This window comes from Cottoperca gobio, chromosome 14 (assembly GCF_900634415.1).
Source record: "Cottoperca gobio chromosome 14, fCotGob3.1, whole genome shotgun sequence".
Taxonomy (NCBI): Eukaryota; Metazoa; Chordata; class Actinopteri; order Perciformes; family Bovichtidae; genus Cottoperca; species Cottoperca gobio.
Genome location: NC_041368.1, coordinates 5737112 through 5752453, shown reverse-complemented (window position 1 = coordinate 5752453; position 15342 = coordinate 5737112). Strand labels below are relative to the sequence as shown.

Genomic DNA, 15342 nt, shown 5'->3' with positions numbered 1-15342 from the left:
AGCACGCTGGGAAAATCAATATTTACCTTCTTCAGCTGGGAGCTCTGTGGAAGTCACACCACGTCGGTTGTAAAGGGATCGAATTGGCGGGGCCGGAGAAAGTGGAGAGGGTGGAGGGTGGAGGAGAAAGACAAAGAGCAGTTAATACATTTGATTAACTCCGCCTGGCTGTGAGATGCATCCACACGTACAAATTGCCCTGCAGAATCCTTCTGCTCCGTTGTGATGAGAATATGCTCGATGCAGGAAGGCAGAAGAGTAATACTGTCAGATTATTATTGGCTGTTGTATTATTAATGACTTGAATAACTACCACTCAAAGTCTAGGATATGCTATTCTGAACTCAGGGTGTAGTAAACTCCACCTTCAATAGCTTTGGTGTAGTTTCAGGCATACAGTATCAACTCAGCTGCATAATGACTCTCAGAACAAGATGTGATTACTGTAATAACCAACAGCTTCTTAGAGCCCCTTGAGGGAAATGTGTGAAATTGGACTATATAAATAAAACTGAAATGGTTGCATAAGACATAACAAAGGCCTGTTGTACCAGTAAGACTGTTCAACATCTGTTAGGGCTGTAACAAGTGATTATATTCATTATTGATTAATCTACCCATTATTTTCTCATTAATTGTTTGGTGAATAAAGCAGTTTTAAAAAGGCCATGTTGACATTCATATTGCTCGTTTTGTCTGAACAAACTGTAAAAACACATAAACATTAAGTTTGATATTGAACAAGACAAGTAGAAAATATTCACATTTGAGAGACTGGAAGCACTTAAAGTTATTTGGCTTAACTTAACTTAATTGTTTCAGCTCTAAAACCTTCCAGGGTCCTATATTACCTATAGTATATGAGAAACGCTTTATTTTATGGTAGATGCTGTCTGTACCAACAATATTTCTTTATGTATCTATATATAAGTATTAGAGATAATTAGCTACATCAGAATTAGCTAGCAACAATTTTAATAATCAATCGTTTAAGTAATTGATCAAGCAAAACAATATAAAACGTTTACTGGTTGTATGAATGTGCAGATTTGCAAACAATGCTTCAATAATTAAAAATAATAATCATTGAAAGAGTAAACATTGGAAACAATCAGTAGTTGTGGCCCTATCTGAAATGACTTCGAATAAAGCTAATCTTTCTTAGATTGTGAGAACACTTTTCCTTCATCAGGACTGTGGTGATGTCATTGACATTCATGCTGCAGCTTCACTCTCTAAACAGTTGGAGTTTATTTCTCAGTGCTAAACCCCCTCCTTTTCTTTTTACATCAGTATGTGCATCCGTATGTGGGTAAGCTCCCACAGAAACAAACCGAAGAATGAAAACGCGTTACTCTTTTCTTTCACATCATCTTGTCATTTTTCATCTGTCATTTGAAAATGAAAAGCTGATGTTTTTTGGCATTTTAAAGCAAACTGAAGATCTGATCTGATTACCAGAACACGACACCCACCACACAGATGAGTCACTGCTGTGAGTAGAAAACACATCAGTCATGTTCTAAAAACATTCCAATTGACAAGTACTGTTGATCAGTGCCACCACGATGAGACGCAGGCATGCTGAGTCACTGCGTTGTCAAATCCTCATCAGGTCCAACGCTACGACCGAATAGGTCCAATGTAACAAACAACATCCATCACATCTGAAGAGCGTGATGAGTGAGAAAAGCATACATCTGACTGATGTGCACATTTTCTTCTTCATTTTGCACATTTGTCTGCTATCAAAGTCTTTGTTTTATCATTATTTTTCACATTGGATTTCCCTCGCAGTGGAAACCCCGTGTTCTTCTGCATGTTTTGACCAGATTGCACTACACGAGTACAAAACGTGACCGTGTGGAGAGAGGGGCTGGAAAGAGGAAAGGGCCATGACGTAAGCCCACAGCCTCCTTCCAAAAACCAAATCCTTGCAGCTATTCACATTGCACTGGCAGAAAGTGAAACTATTTGACTTCATGACTTCTGGACTCGTTCCACGGCTTCAAAATGTGCTTTTTTGGTAGTCAAAAGACAGAAAAAGCAATCTGGGAAATGTCGCCAAAGGAGATGAAAAAGTTGTTTCAGGTGGTACACTTCTCCTGATTTGGCTTGCAATAAAAGCAGTTGATTGTACAAACAAGCCATTAAAGAACAGAGAAGTTCTTAAATAGGTATTAAAGCCAAGCATTTGATAAGCGCCTCCAGTCAGACCTGCACATGATCTACTGAATATTCTTCTTCTATTAGACAACAAGCTTCTTGGGAGCCGGCCTAATAATAGCTGATGAGTCATCGTGGATTGCTTTTCAAACTTGCTGTCTGGAGGGTTTTCAGAGTTCAGGTTGGACACGGTTGAACTCATGGGGGACTTTTGGCTGCACTCTGCCAGCAGCAGCAATGAGGAGGAGTGGGTTCTGCTGTTTTCCATGCTCTACCAGTCTGACATGAGCCTGTTTCCCCATTACTGTGCCTCCCTGGTTGTATAATGCTTTTATGGCAGACAGGCTGGCTACAACTCGAGTGCTGGAGACAAAGATGGATTGATGGAATGGACAAGACAGACGAAAGGGGATTAAGGGCAGGGGGGGGGGGGGGGGAGAGAAAGACAGGGCTGGAAGTGTTGAATGGGGTTCCCCGACTTCCCTCTGCCAAGGATTCCCTCAGTCATCTGGGCTGTGTCAACCCAAAGGCTTGCCCAGGCACATTCCTGAATACTGACATCACCTCCCTCTCTCCGTGTCCCCACAGCACCTCCCCAGTCCTCCTCCCTCCCGGCCCAGACAATGAATAAAAGAGCTTGTTTACTCGCAGCAAAAAAGCGAGCAGCGCGCGGAGCAGAGGGGAGACACTTCCTGGAGACAGTTGCCAACAACAGCAGAGAGCTGCTTTCTGTGTCCGGAGAGGCAGAAAGAAAAGCAAGAAACATGGCCCGTCTGGAGAAGGAGCTTTCAGTGCAAGATCCTCTTACGCTATTCTCTCGAGTCCATTAACAAATTACAGCCCAGATTATAAGGACCCCCAGTAAACATCACATCTTAGTGTGGTTAAGTATTAACAAGCCAGGCCTTCTTGTTTAAACTACAAACATGAGAAAGTTTTCAGCAGTTACCATGACGACTTGACTCATGAAGGCTCCTTGAAAACGAGCATTTTTTACGAGGTAATGTACCAGTGTGTCAAAATGTACCAAGAATAACTGTTATGCAATCAACAGGGCCTTGATGCAGCACGCTCTGACTGCAGGAATCTAAACCCCCCACACATTCTGATGATGTGAACAGGCTCGTTTCTAGCCTCCGCAGGCTGCTAATACAATTAGCATGAGCAGTAGCAGACACACCTCCAAATAAACAGCTAGCAAAAATAATAATAAATCAGACATGTATCGGATTTAGGACCACATATTAAAGAGGCCCACATCTGAATTGAAAATATCAGATTCCATGTGATCTGTGTTTTGCCTGCAGTCTGAACATCTTGGCCCCAGCTCCTGGATCCCGCTCCATTCATTGTCCATGAGAATGTAAAACAGGCCTATAAATACAATGATGGTAACCCCTAATGACATGGTCTACTATAGCTTCCTATATCCACTCACTCTCCTAATGTATTCTCCCACCGGAAAAGGTTGAATGCATTACCCATATCAAATGTGAATTATAAAAGTTCTCCTCTCTAACCTTATTATCTCTGCTACACAGAAGGCATTGCAGGTAACTGCAGAGACGTTTGTCTGCAGTCTGACAAAGTTAATGTTCCCTCCATTTACAGAAATGTCAATAGAGGGCTTCCCTTCTCTTGAGGAAGTCATACCCGACCATGTCAAGTGGGCGAGTGTCAGCAGCAGCTATCTTTTGGTGCCTCGCTGACCTCTGAACAGCCGCCCGGAGGGCTCAGAACAGGAGCAGAGGAGGAAGTGGTACCAAGTCACTAATCACTCCTCTGCAGCATTATGATATGCAGCTCCGCTCATACTGGATTAAAGCTGCTGCACTCACACAAAGCAAACATATAAAGAAGTGTATAGCCATCCTAGCTGCTCTGTGAGGCTAACATTTCACAATGGCAGTACTAACATGCTGATGTTAGGCAGGTATACTGTTTACCATGTTCACCCATCTTAGTTTAGCCTGTTAGCATGCTAACATGTATACAAAGTATAACTGTTAGCATGCTAACATGTATACAAAGTATAACTGTTAGCATGCTAACATTTATACAAAGTATAACTGTTAGCATGCTAACATTTATACAAAGTATAACTGTTAGCATGCTAACATTTATACAAAGTATAACTGAGGCTGATGGGAATGTAATTAGTTTTTCAGATATTTATTCATCAAAGATTAGGGTAAATATTTGGATTATATCAGTTGAAGTCATTTAGCATAGTCAACATAGGTCTTTTAATGTTTTATGTGGAGGGTTTTTTTGTGACGATTTAGCCATTTGAATGGCAATGTTCGCCTCCCCACGTCTCATCTGCTTTTTTGCAAGAGCACCGTCGATTGACAATAGACTGTGAGCGGTAAAATACAAACTAGCTTTTTCCCCTTAGTGCAGAATTATAATGTTATAATGGTTATGAGAGACTAACCTCATGGTGGCAGTAGAGGAAGGTTTTGGGGATCATAGTATATAAATCATCTGGGGAATATAAATGTCTGTGCAAAATTGTTGTTCTAGTATATGTAAAGATTTGTCAAAGGATAACTGAAAATGACCACCTGGTGGGGCTAAAAGAGGAGTCAGGGGATCATCAAAGTTATTCATCCTCTGTGGACAAAATCTCATAGCGATTCATCCAACAGTTATACTTTCAGTCTGTACGACACTAGTGGACCAACCTCAGGGTGAGCCTCGAGATGCAGTTACATTTTCAGCTAACATTAGCCAAATGTTTAAAACCTGCTGACACATCCAGACCCTCAAGCTGAAAAGACTTTGATAGTATAGTTTTGCATACTCTTGACAAAGTTTCCACATTTCAGAGAGAAGCAAATAATTACATAACCATGCACAAGGGGATAATAATGATGAAGTGCCCTGCTCAAGTCAATTATTATTATTCTAGCTGCTGTTTGATTAACTGATCCACCTGTAATTCTCTCCATGCCGGAGACGTATGAGGAAACACCATCAACTGTCAAAGCTGCACTGCGATACGTTCATTTGTGAGGCTCATCTCTGAAACACTGTTGTGTCAGAGAAGGAGAATTTGTTTCAAAGTGGAGATTTTATCTTTTCTACCCAATTAAGACAGATCCAGCTCAATGGCTGCTCCGGCTGCCCATTGGCTGGACTGTCTCTGACGTCATCAAGCTGTGGTCAGGGAAAAAGAGACTGGCTTTTCCCTCCTGATGTTGCACAGGACAGCTCATGCTGAAATGAAACTGCAGAGTCACTCTCATATCTGTCCTGGGAGAGTAAGACATCTACCTGTGCAATCGAGTGCTGTGTATATTGCAGTTGTAGATTTTTACATATCATATCTAACTGAACTGTTCTTAACTACTTTATCTTTACAGTGCTCGTTGCACAGTAGATTCAGGTTTAAATAAATAGTCTAATATACACCAAGTAAGCGTCTTGCTCCAAATTTTAGAGTCACAGTATGATGAGTTCTGCTGGCAGAGGAAAAGGAAAAGGGCCTGTCAACCAACAACACATGCAGGAGGTGATTAGCACAGAGCTCGTATCTCGTCAGGGCTCAAAGCTTCCTCTTTAAGGTCACAGCTGTGCGAACTGAAGAACCATTTTTTGAACATCCCAACAGGCTAGTGAGTAGCGAGGAGGATGGAACCCAGTCACCCAGTAGCCAATTGGAGAAGCTAAAGAATGTGAAAAATAGTCAGTAATCCCCCGAACAGCAGACTGAAATATCTGTGTTAACACTTGGATATTTATAGGCTTTATTCTAGGTTTAGAAACCAGAGCGACACTTCTATCCAATCAAATGCCTGGTACAGTACAACTTTACCCATCAGAGCCCTGCAGAAATGGAGGCCATTCACACTAGTGAAAATTTCAAACTGTAGAAATATTTTTGAAATGGCTAAAAATAAATAGCACATACACCCACTAACACTAGAAGTATCGGTCACTGTAAAAGCCTATAACTTCAGCATGCCCATACAGGATAAAAGTCCTCTTTGATGTGCCAAAAGTATATTAATGGATAAGTCTGGTGATATTCTATATTTTCCCATAAAAAGACCAAAATCTACAACGAATTTGTACCTAATACTAACACGTGTTGTTTGTGTGGCCAAAGCCATATACATCCATTTCCTCTTCGACATGCCACACTGTTGCAGTGAGTGACATGTACCAGTATTATGACGAACCAGGGCACTGTAGTTCATTTTTAAATTCATTTGAAAAAACTGGAAATACTCACTAGAGCACCAAATCTCCAGCTGAAAATAGTCCCCAATAATTGCATCAGTTACTCCTGTTTAAGTAATGTTTGCAAAAAACCACAGTGCCCAACTGTTTTATTAAATTATTGAGCCTTTTAAAAGTAGATATTTATGACTTTTGAAAAATGTACATCTTCAGTAGGAACAAGCAAACGAGCTTGGGGCCGAGTATAGAAAAGTGTGAAAGACAAAATAACACATTTTTCCTTTTGGTCTTTTCATGGTATTTGTTGGCAATAACCAAAATACATAATATCCCCAGCCTTTCCTTTGAATCCTTAGAAGCTTGATATCTATCAATATGATATCCATGTCGGCTTTAAAAAATGGAATTAGTCATGTTATGATAAATTCTCTGGAAGGTAGAGTTGTCAAACATAAATTATATTAAATTTAGAAGAAAGAGTAAAAGAAAAAAGAGTTTATTTAAATAAATAAAAAACGAAATTTTATGGTAAATTAATAAACCAATACCAGTTTGATTGATATTCCCTGGAGTGCAAAAAAAACAACAACAATAATTTAGGAAAGTAAATAAATCTGTTGCAAATGAACCCTTCATTTTCACAATTCTTATTTAACCTTTTTTTTCTTTTCTTTTTTAAGTGTATTGGTCTGTGAAGAATCTCGTAAAATTGGACAAAAATGATTGAGGAGTCACAAATTCTGCATCTTTTTAAATGTAATAAATCATGACATCATGACGTGAGCATTAGAAAAACCACCCATTCAAATTAGAAGTAAAATCATTTGGATACAAAACTATAGTATAGACAACAGAGTCAGTGTCTCATGTCATGCTCTTTTGGACAAGCCTGTCCCAGTGAAGAGGAACAGGTTTACACTTCATGACTTTTGTCGTTATTTTTCCAACATACTTTACATGTTGCTCAATATGCTGTGCACACAGCTCATATGTCTCTGAATGCTTTTAGAAGACTTCATGTTCACATTAGGGTCAGACACATACTGTACAACGTATGCTCCATGTACACAGCCCACTCCTTGAAACACAAACACCTTTGTGTGCACATCTCCTCATTGGACCGGGTCATGGCTGTGCCTTAGAGCTCGGTGACTCAACATCATCTTACCATAAGGAGCATGATGGTGACTGACAGATGCAGAGGTGGGAGGGAAGGAGGCAAGAAGGCAAGACAAGTGACAAGCTCGAACAGGATCACAGCTCCTTTGAAGGCAGCTGGGCAGCCCACTAGAACAGGGAAGTGACTCAACACCCCAAGGACTTCAAATGACTTTTCTACAACTTAACTCTCCATTTTCAGCCCACACAACTCCAACGCTGTTACCACAATTTAAACTCTCAACTGGACCATTTTCAGACGGTAAAGTGGAGGCTGACAAACCCCTGATTGTGGAGTGTGCTGCAATGTGCAACCTGTGTGTGTGTGTGTGTGTGTGTGTGTGTGTGTGTGTGTGTGTGTGTGTGTGTGTCTCGTGTGAAGGAGGAGGTGCAGCAAACGGCAGAACGCCTCTCGTATTTCAAACGCAGGAGCGAGTAAGTCAGGCAGCTTTTATGTCGGGTTGCAGAACAGGAAGAGAAACAACACTGAGTGAGATCCCACTAGAGGAAGTTCGAAATGTTATTTGTGGCAGAAGCTAGTGTGCGGATAGTGTGATTACATTGCATAAAATAACGAGGATGGCATCACCTGATAAGCACAACTTGGGATTGCTTCAGGGACACGAAACAAAACACTATTTTTTGTGAGTCATTGAATTATCACTTTTGGAAAAAAGTTCACACGTCTAATAAACAAATTATTCAATAATTAAAATTACTTAAAGTGATAGTTTGGATGTTTTGAAGTGGGGTTGTATGAGGTACTTGTACCATGCGTAACCTACTGTAGATGACGGTCAGCACGCCCCCAGTTTGGAGAAACAGACAAAAGTACCAGCACTGAAGCTAAGCAGCAAAACGTATTTTATTTACCCAAGTACTGTACTCTATATTTAGAATACTTTCTCCACTTTAACTTGCCGTCAGACAGCCCTATCTGACGAGAACTGAAGCAGTTACCTATGTTCTCTTCAAAACAACTAGACTCCTTTGACAAAAACATAAATATTTTCCTCACAGAACACGGGAGTTGCTGGTCTACTGTTGCATCAATCGCTTAGTTAGTTTGTGTTATTGTGAGACTTTGGTGTTTTAAAGGGTTAGCTTAAATTGACCAAAGACACACAATAACACATTCAAACTAACAATTGAGGCAGCAATAGACCAGCAACTCCCCTGTTCTGTGAGGTAAAATGACTGTTTTTCCTCAATGGAGTGTGGTGGCTTTGAAGAGGACATGGATGGATATAATGGCTTCAGTTCCCCAATCAGAGAGGGCTGTTTGACAGCAACAACTAAATGTCTGTTTCTTCAAACTGGAGGCGTGCCGACTGACTATGGATAAGTACCTCATACAACCCCACTTCAAAATATCTTTCCCTTTAATGTCGAACTTGTGTGCAGAGTGCACTAACCAACAGGTGAAGCAGATACGGTTTTGGATGTTGGGCAGATTGTCTTTGATAACATAATCTGCTTGAAAGTCAACATCTAACATTGTACGCTGCATCATGATGATGCAATGACTTGCATTATAGGTTGCTTAACCTGAATATATTGCACAATTGTACTCCTCTCCTAAAGGGAGTGTCGAAAGACATTTTAACAAGCCAAGTGATTTATTTAACCATACTTTTATTATTAATGCCTCTTAATTTAACTCTAATTTATTATTTCAAAGTCTGAAAAAGCTTTGACTGCGTAATTTGTGAGATTATAAAGCAGGATTTGCATAAATGTTAAATGACAGAAGAAGAAAATTAATCAATAAATTAACTCCCTCCTGTGAAAAACCCTTTCTTCCGTGGAAACTCCCTCATCTGCGTGTCAGCAGCGCCTTTGTAAATGTGCGCCCTTGGTCAAACCCTTCTCCAAAAACATTGATTGCTCATGAGAAGAATATGCCCCTTTCTAAAATTGAGAGTGTACACACCACAATGATCGAACACCGCAAGCTGTAACAGCACAAACATTCTTGGTGCACCCACACACAGAAAGAGAGCGAGCGAGAGAGCGAGCGAGCGAGAGAGGGTGAAAGAGAGCCCTTTGACTTCCTCCACTACATCAGAACCAACTATTTAACAATCAACGTGATAAACTGTCTTGTAAATTGAGATGCTTGTAGTTTTCGACAATAAACTAGCTAATACTGTGTGTGTGTGTGTGTGTGTGTGTGTGTGTGTGTAAAAAGAGCTGCTTTAAATGAAAAGTGTGAATAAAAGGTCAGCCGCCTCCTTCCTGCAGCACAGACTGCTTTGTAGAAAAGACTGTCCAGATGTGGCAGTAACAATTTTCCAACATCTCAGAAAGGGATCAGAAACGCTGACGCTGCTCAGTGGAGGTTTTACTGTCACAGAACATGAAAGCGCAGACATAACGCCAGGAAGCCTAGACGGCGTTCACCTGTTTTTACTTACAGCGTGGCATTGAAAGGAAACATTTGATGTGCTTTGTTGTAAATATAGGAATCCTAAAATGCAAGAATCTATGGCATAAAGAACAAGGTCAAATCAATAATCTCCTGTTCCTAATGAGACAAGAGTGCAGGGCTGCAACTAAGGATTATATTCAATGTTAATAAATCTGCAGATTATTTTCTAGATTAATAGATGAATCATTTGATTTATTAAAAGTCAGAAAGAAAAAGTGGAAAATGTTGCTTAAAATCCAAATCTTTAATAGTCTTGTTTTCTCAGTCCAAAACCCAAATATATTCACTTTAATGTGATATAAAACATATAAACATATAAAAAATCTCCATATTTGAGAGGCTGAAAAGAGCATTTTCTGACATTTTGCATGAAAAATTACTGGAGCGATTAATCAATAAAGAAACTGTTGCCAATTATATTTGTGCCGACCAATTTATCAATTGGCCGACTAATCTTTAAGATTTTGCAATGTACATTAAGATATGAAAAATAAAAGCCAGGCCAAAGCATCTGACCTCAACGCATATTCAACTTCCAAGTTATGTATAGAAGCAATGAGGCAACACAAGCTCGTCAGGGTTTAACTGCGGGGTTGATAGGACAGCTAACGGATACTTCTCAGTTGTTTCTAGAAACAGTCAGTCATCCATCCCAAATACCCGGCTGATGGAGCGTGTTAGACGTCCCCGGTCCCACGGAGGATTGTTGGGCATGAGCCAAACATGTCACCTCATCCTCATAGCATGTCAGTGCTTCCTCCTACAGAGCAATGCGACCGTCAAATCATGTCAATCTCACAATCTCACAATCTCCCATTTGCCTTATCGTGTCCAATCTAAGACACATACACAGACTGTGTACGCACAGTGGAGATCTTGTTTGTGGACATGTTGATTTAGGTTAATGATCCTGCTGATAATGACATCCTGCTAACTATGCCTTAGAATGAAACATTGTGCATGCATGCCAGGGGGAGAGAGGTAAGCGTACCACCTGCAAAACAGCTTTGATCGGCCGCTGCCTGGAACAAAACACCAAGGCTCACACGGAGTGCTTGCAGTCAACTACAAGGTCTGCGGTTTGTGAGCAGAGGGGAAGGAGCCATTTAGCAGCAGTACATCTCTCTGCAACGACTTGTGCTAAAATAGTCAACAGACCCACGCCAATTTAATGCAGTTTCTTCCCCTTTTTTGGCACGTGAAGGAGCAGCTACAGTGGATAACCCCTGTAAGAGTCAGCTCCTAAAAGGGAAAAAGGGCATTCCCTCCCTCCTGCATGTGTGTGTGTGTGTGTGTAACGCGCTCATACAAGGCAGGAAGTTCACAGCTAAAAGCGAAAGAGATGTTATCTGTGGCAAGACGTTGCTTTTTTCCATGAAGTCATCACAGGCCCCTGGCTGCAACAAAAGGGCTACTGTTTGACTTGCACAATGTGCCGCTCTGCTCCACAGCTTGGCCACACATGCAAATGACAGGCCAGGAGGTGAAGGTGTGGTGATGTCAGGTCCGAGCTCCACACAACAATACTCATCCAACACCAGCTGAGAGTAAAAGATGAAGAAGACTGAAGGGGGGGGGGCTGCTGCGTGACCCACACTGCTCAAGAAAAGCAATATTTTCACCTGAAAGACACCTGATAAATAACTTTACTTGCACTGATGCTTTTGACAGTAGAGGTTATTTCTTTGTGATCTTTACCACTCTTCAAATGTTAAATGGCTTTACATATCTACTTCCCTCTTGTATCTCGTAATTAGAACTGGAAAGTATACAGCAATGTGCAGAACAACTGTTGAAAGTGAAAACAGGTTGTTCAAGATTTGTTTCATTACATCCACCGCCTCATCCTCTTCCACTCCTGAGCCTGCTCTGCACTTCCTGATCCCTGCATGAGAGCTTGGGGTGTCACATTACCGTGCTCAGGGGGGCTCATCTTTGTTTTAGATGAGAATAAAGTTTTCTATAGTGAACTACTATATATACACACCACTGACAGAGTTTCAAAGGAGACCTGACACGCCATGAGGTGATCTCAGGGAATGAGATGAATACAAATTTTTTTTTTATTAAGTATATTTGCGTTAATATCTCCCTTGTGCAGGTGTATATGTGTGTGTAACTGGTGTGATACGCAATGAATGATTTCAACATATGCACCAATGAATGTGCCACTTACATTTCCACTGACTGTGCGCCAGAGTCAATAGGATTGTTTTTTTACGCACACGATTTGCATCAGCCTGAAATATAACGGAAGCAGTTGGATTTCAAAGCAAATGAATCGATACTGCATGGAGGCAGTAATACATACCAGCTATGAAGTGTAATTAGGATGCAGTAATATATTTAACTACTCACCGTTTGGTCCATATCTGTCCACATTGACTTTGACTTGCTCCAGAGTCAGCCCAGTGTTTTCGTTCACACTGAAGTTGTCTAAAACTTCAGTCGCCGATTTAGTGTGTGCATTTTCCATCTTGGCGGACTGGGCTTAGATGATCAGAACGAAATGCATGTAGTTGAGTGACATCTATTGTTGCAATAGGCGGGTGTGCGGGGGGTGGGGGTGAAACGAACAGCAGTAATTTTCTCCGCTGCACGCTGAGGCGGCTGAGTGTCGGTCTGTCTGCTCTGTCACCTGTCTGTCCCCTGAAGAAAAGCTCCGGGTCCGCGGTACAGACGCTGTTGTTGCTCTGTTGGTCGACTGCTGCTGCTGCTGCTGCTACTTCATCTCCATCTGAAGGTGTGCTGCGTGTGTGCCGGGGCGGACCGCCTCTTCGCTGTTGAGCACTCCCTCCTGCGCTCCCATTGGTTGCGTGTACCTGAGCGGAGGGTTCCTCTGCCTCGTGCGACCACTTCAAACATCTGCCTTTAAAACAGGATACATGCAGCTCTGTCAGTCCTCGTGTTTGCTACAGTGCACGTTTTTAACTTGTTGTAGGTAATGCTACTATGTGACCTAATTGTATTGTTTCTTATGGGGAAATGATCTTTTTGCTTCTAGACTTCAACTCAGCTGTGCATCAGCGCCCCTGGAGCTGAAGGGGACAAAGTGCCTTGCTCAAGGACTATTAAAATCAAAATCAAAAATACAATATGTTCCCTCTTACCTGTAGTGCTATTTAACCATATGGATTGTTTTGGTGCCAAGCCAAGGGCCATCTAGTTCCCTATAAGGCAGACATCTTTACGACTCCAACACTCGACAACTAAAACAATAGGATTAATAAACAGCACTACAGGTAAGAGAAACATATAAATATATATATTGATTTTAGTATTAGCCCTACCTTTAAAGCAATGGTTTTCATTTCCTCAGCACCCATACTACTGCTGTTAATGTGAGACCAGTGCAGAGTTACAGTAGTAGTTTGCATACTGCACACAACAGTGTCCCCAAATATCTTGTCACTTTTTCCACATTCCATTTTCCACTGTGAAGTTGTCTTCACAACTGACATAAAGAGAGGAAAACGTAGCTTGTAAATTGTGGTTTGTTGTAGAGTCAGTGAAGAAATACTGCAATCACTTTAATGTATGTGTTTCACACATAACCAGTTTCTCTTGTGCTCGAGGGAAGAGAGATGAGCAGGATGGAGTAATAGCTTTGTCAGTATGTTTTTAGTTTGAGAAAAATAAATAACATACACTGAAATGTAACTAAGATAGTCAGAAATTAGACAGCTTTGCGCTTTATGATTTCACTGTAGCTGTCTAGTGCTTACCCAAAGTCTATTTGTTGTATTGAAATCATTATCAACAGCTGACCATGATCTCCCAGAGATCATTAGAAGAATGATGGCGGAAGGGACGATCCACATTTTTCCTGTTCTAATTTCAAATAATTGGTGTATTTACGTAGTGAAATTAAAGAAAAGGAAGACAATCACAATTAACAGTCATTTCTGAAGCATATTTTCAAGATGCAGGTAATTTGCCCACATTTGTGGAGAGGAAGCTTGAGTTTCTTTTCTGTTTTGTAGGTAAGAATTTCTGATTTTTACTGAGCATAGCCGTCACTTACAAATAACATTTAATGTTTTTAGTTTTTTTATTTACAGCATTTTTACAAACAGGAAAATGCAATTAATACAATAAGCATACTTTTACAAAGTGTCAGTCAGACGTGATGGTGGTGTTGTCCTGTCACTGGTGAAATGAGCTGGACAATAGCAGCCAAACAGAATGTCTCAAAATCTGACAGCTGTGTTCTCTGTCCTTGCATTCCTGCCAGACTGTTCTCTCAAAGAGACTTGGCATGAACATCCTTCTTAAATCCACTCGTTGCTGTCCTGGTATTGAGAAACAGCTTCAGAGTCCTCAGGATCGAGGTTGAATACCATCGCTTCAGAGGATGTTTGCTGACACAGGGTCACCCAGGAAGTCCAGTGAGTTAAAAGTGAGTTAATTCCCTGTATAATATATACATCAAGCCCAACAAAGTAATAGTAAGCTATAGGAATAACAGGTATTTGTACGTGTACAGTAATAGCAGGTAATGCAAGAATCTTGCAAGTACATTAGCTTCAAGTAGACCAAACCATTAACTTCATTCCACCATTTTGGAGTCAGGATAGCTAACATGCGGTTTTGTTTGAGGGGAATCTGGGTCCCACTCGCAGTGAGGGAGTAGTGAGCCGCTAAGCTGACGCAGAGCGAAGTGAACGCGCTGGGGTGTATGGTTCGACCATGGCCTGGATGTAGGAAGGACCTGATCCATTCACAGCACGGTAGGCCAGCACCAGAGACTTGAAGCAGATTCGGGCCACCACTGGTAACCAGTGAAGGGAGCGGAGGAGCTGGTGTAGTGTGGGAGAACTTGGGTTGGATAAAGGCCATGACACACCAAGCTGATATCGGCTGTCAGTCAATGTCTGGCTGTCGGTGAGCGTCTGTCGGCCTTTGTTTTTGTGGTGTGTCCCGCACTGTTGGCACTATTTGGTTTGTAAAAGAAATCACTCTGATTGCACAAGAAGATAAACAGACGTGAGGAAAACAAACAAATGAATAAAGCCAAGAGGGCACACACAGAGGCGCCTTCTGGGTCAGTAGGGGACGTATCCTCCTGATGTTGTAAAGAGTGTATCTGCAGGAGCGGCTGTTGCAGCGATGCTGGCAGTCCAGTGTCACTCCCAAAGTCCTTGCAGTCCAAGTCGTGGGACAAAACATTGATTCTTGATAGTAAGGTCTTGAGTGTATTTCCCTCTGATACTTTGTGGAGTCAAATATGGTTAAACATATGGCAAGTGTTCAACATCCCCTCCCTTAGCATATTCTTAATAATTACTCATTTGTTAACTGATTGTTGTTTTTAAGTTTTATTTTTCTCTGTTCTCAGTCTTTGTTTTTTGTTTTGTTTGTGAATGACTGTCTGACTTTGTTTTGTTGCTTGTTAGTTC

General features: G+C 41.2%; 1 protein-coding gene across 1 annotated transcript in view; it reads right to left on the bottom strand.

Annotated features, from left to right (window-relative positions):
• The window catches only part of atp2a3 (ATPase sarcoplasmic/endoplasmic reticulum Ca2+ transporting 3), a 45016-nt gene extending 32333 nt beyond the window's left edge, over positions 1 to 12683 (bottom strand). The window contains exons 1-2 of the mRNA XM_029448749.1: positions 12302 to 12683; positions 27 to 44 (exon numbers count right to left, since the gene is read on the bottom strand). Of these exons, the coding sequence (XP_029304609.1) occupies positions 27 to 44; positions 12302 to 12419 (136 nt within the window). The 5' untranslated portion in view covers positions 12420 to 12683. The remainder of the gene's footprint in view (positions 1 to 26; positions 45 to 12301) is intronic.
• Between the last annotated feature and the right edge of the window lie 2659 nt (positions 12684 to 15342).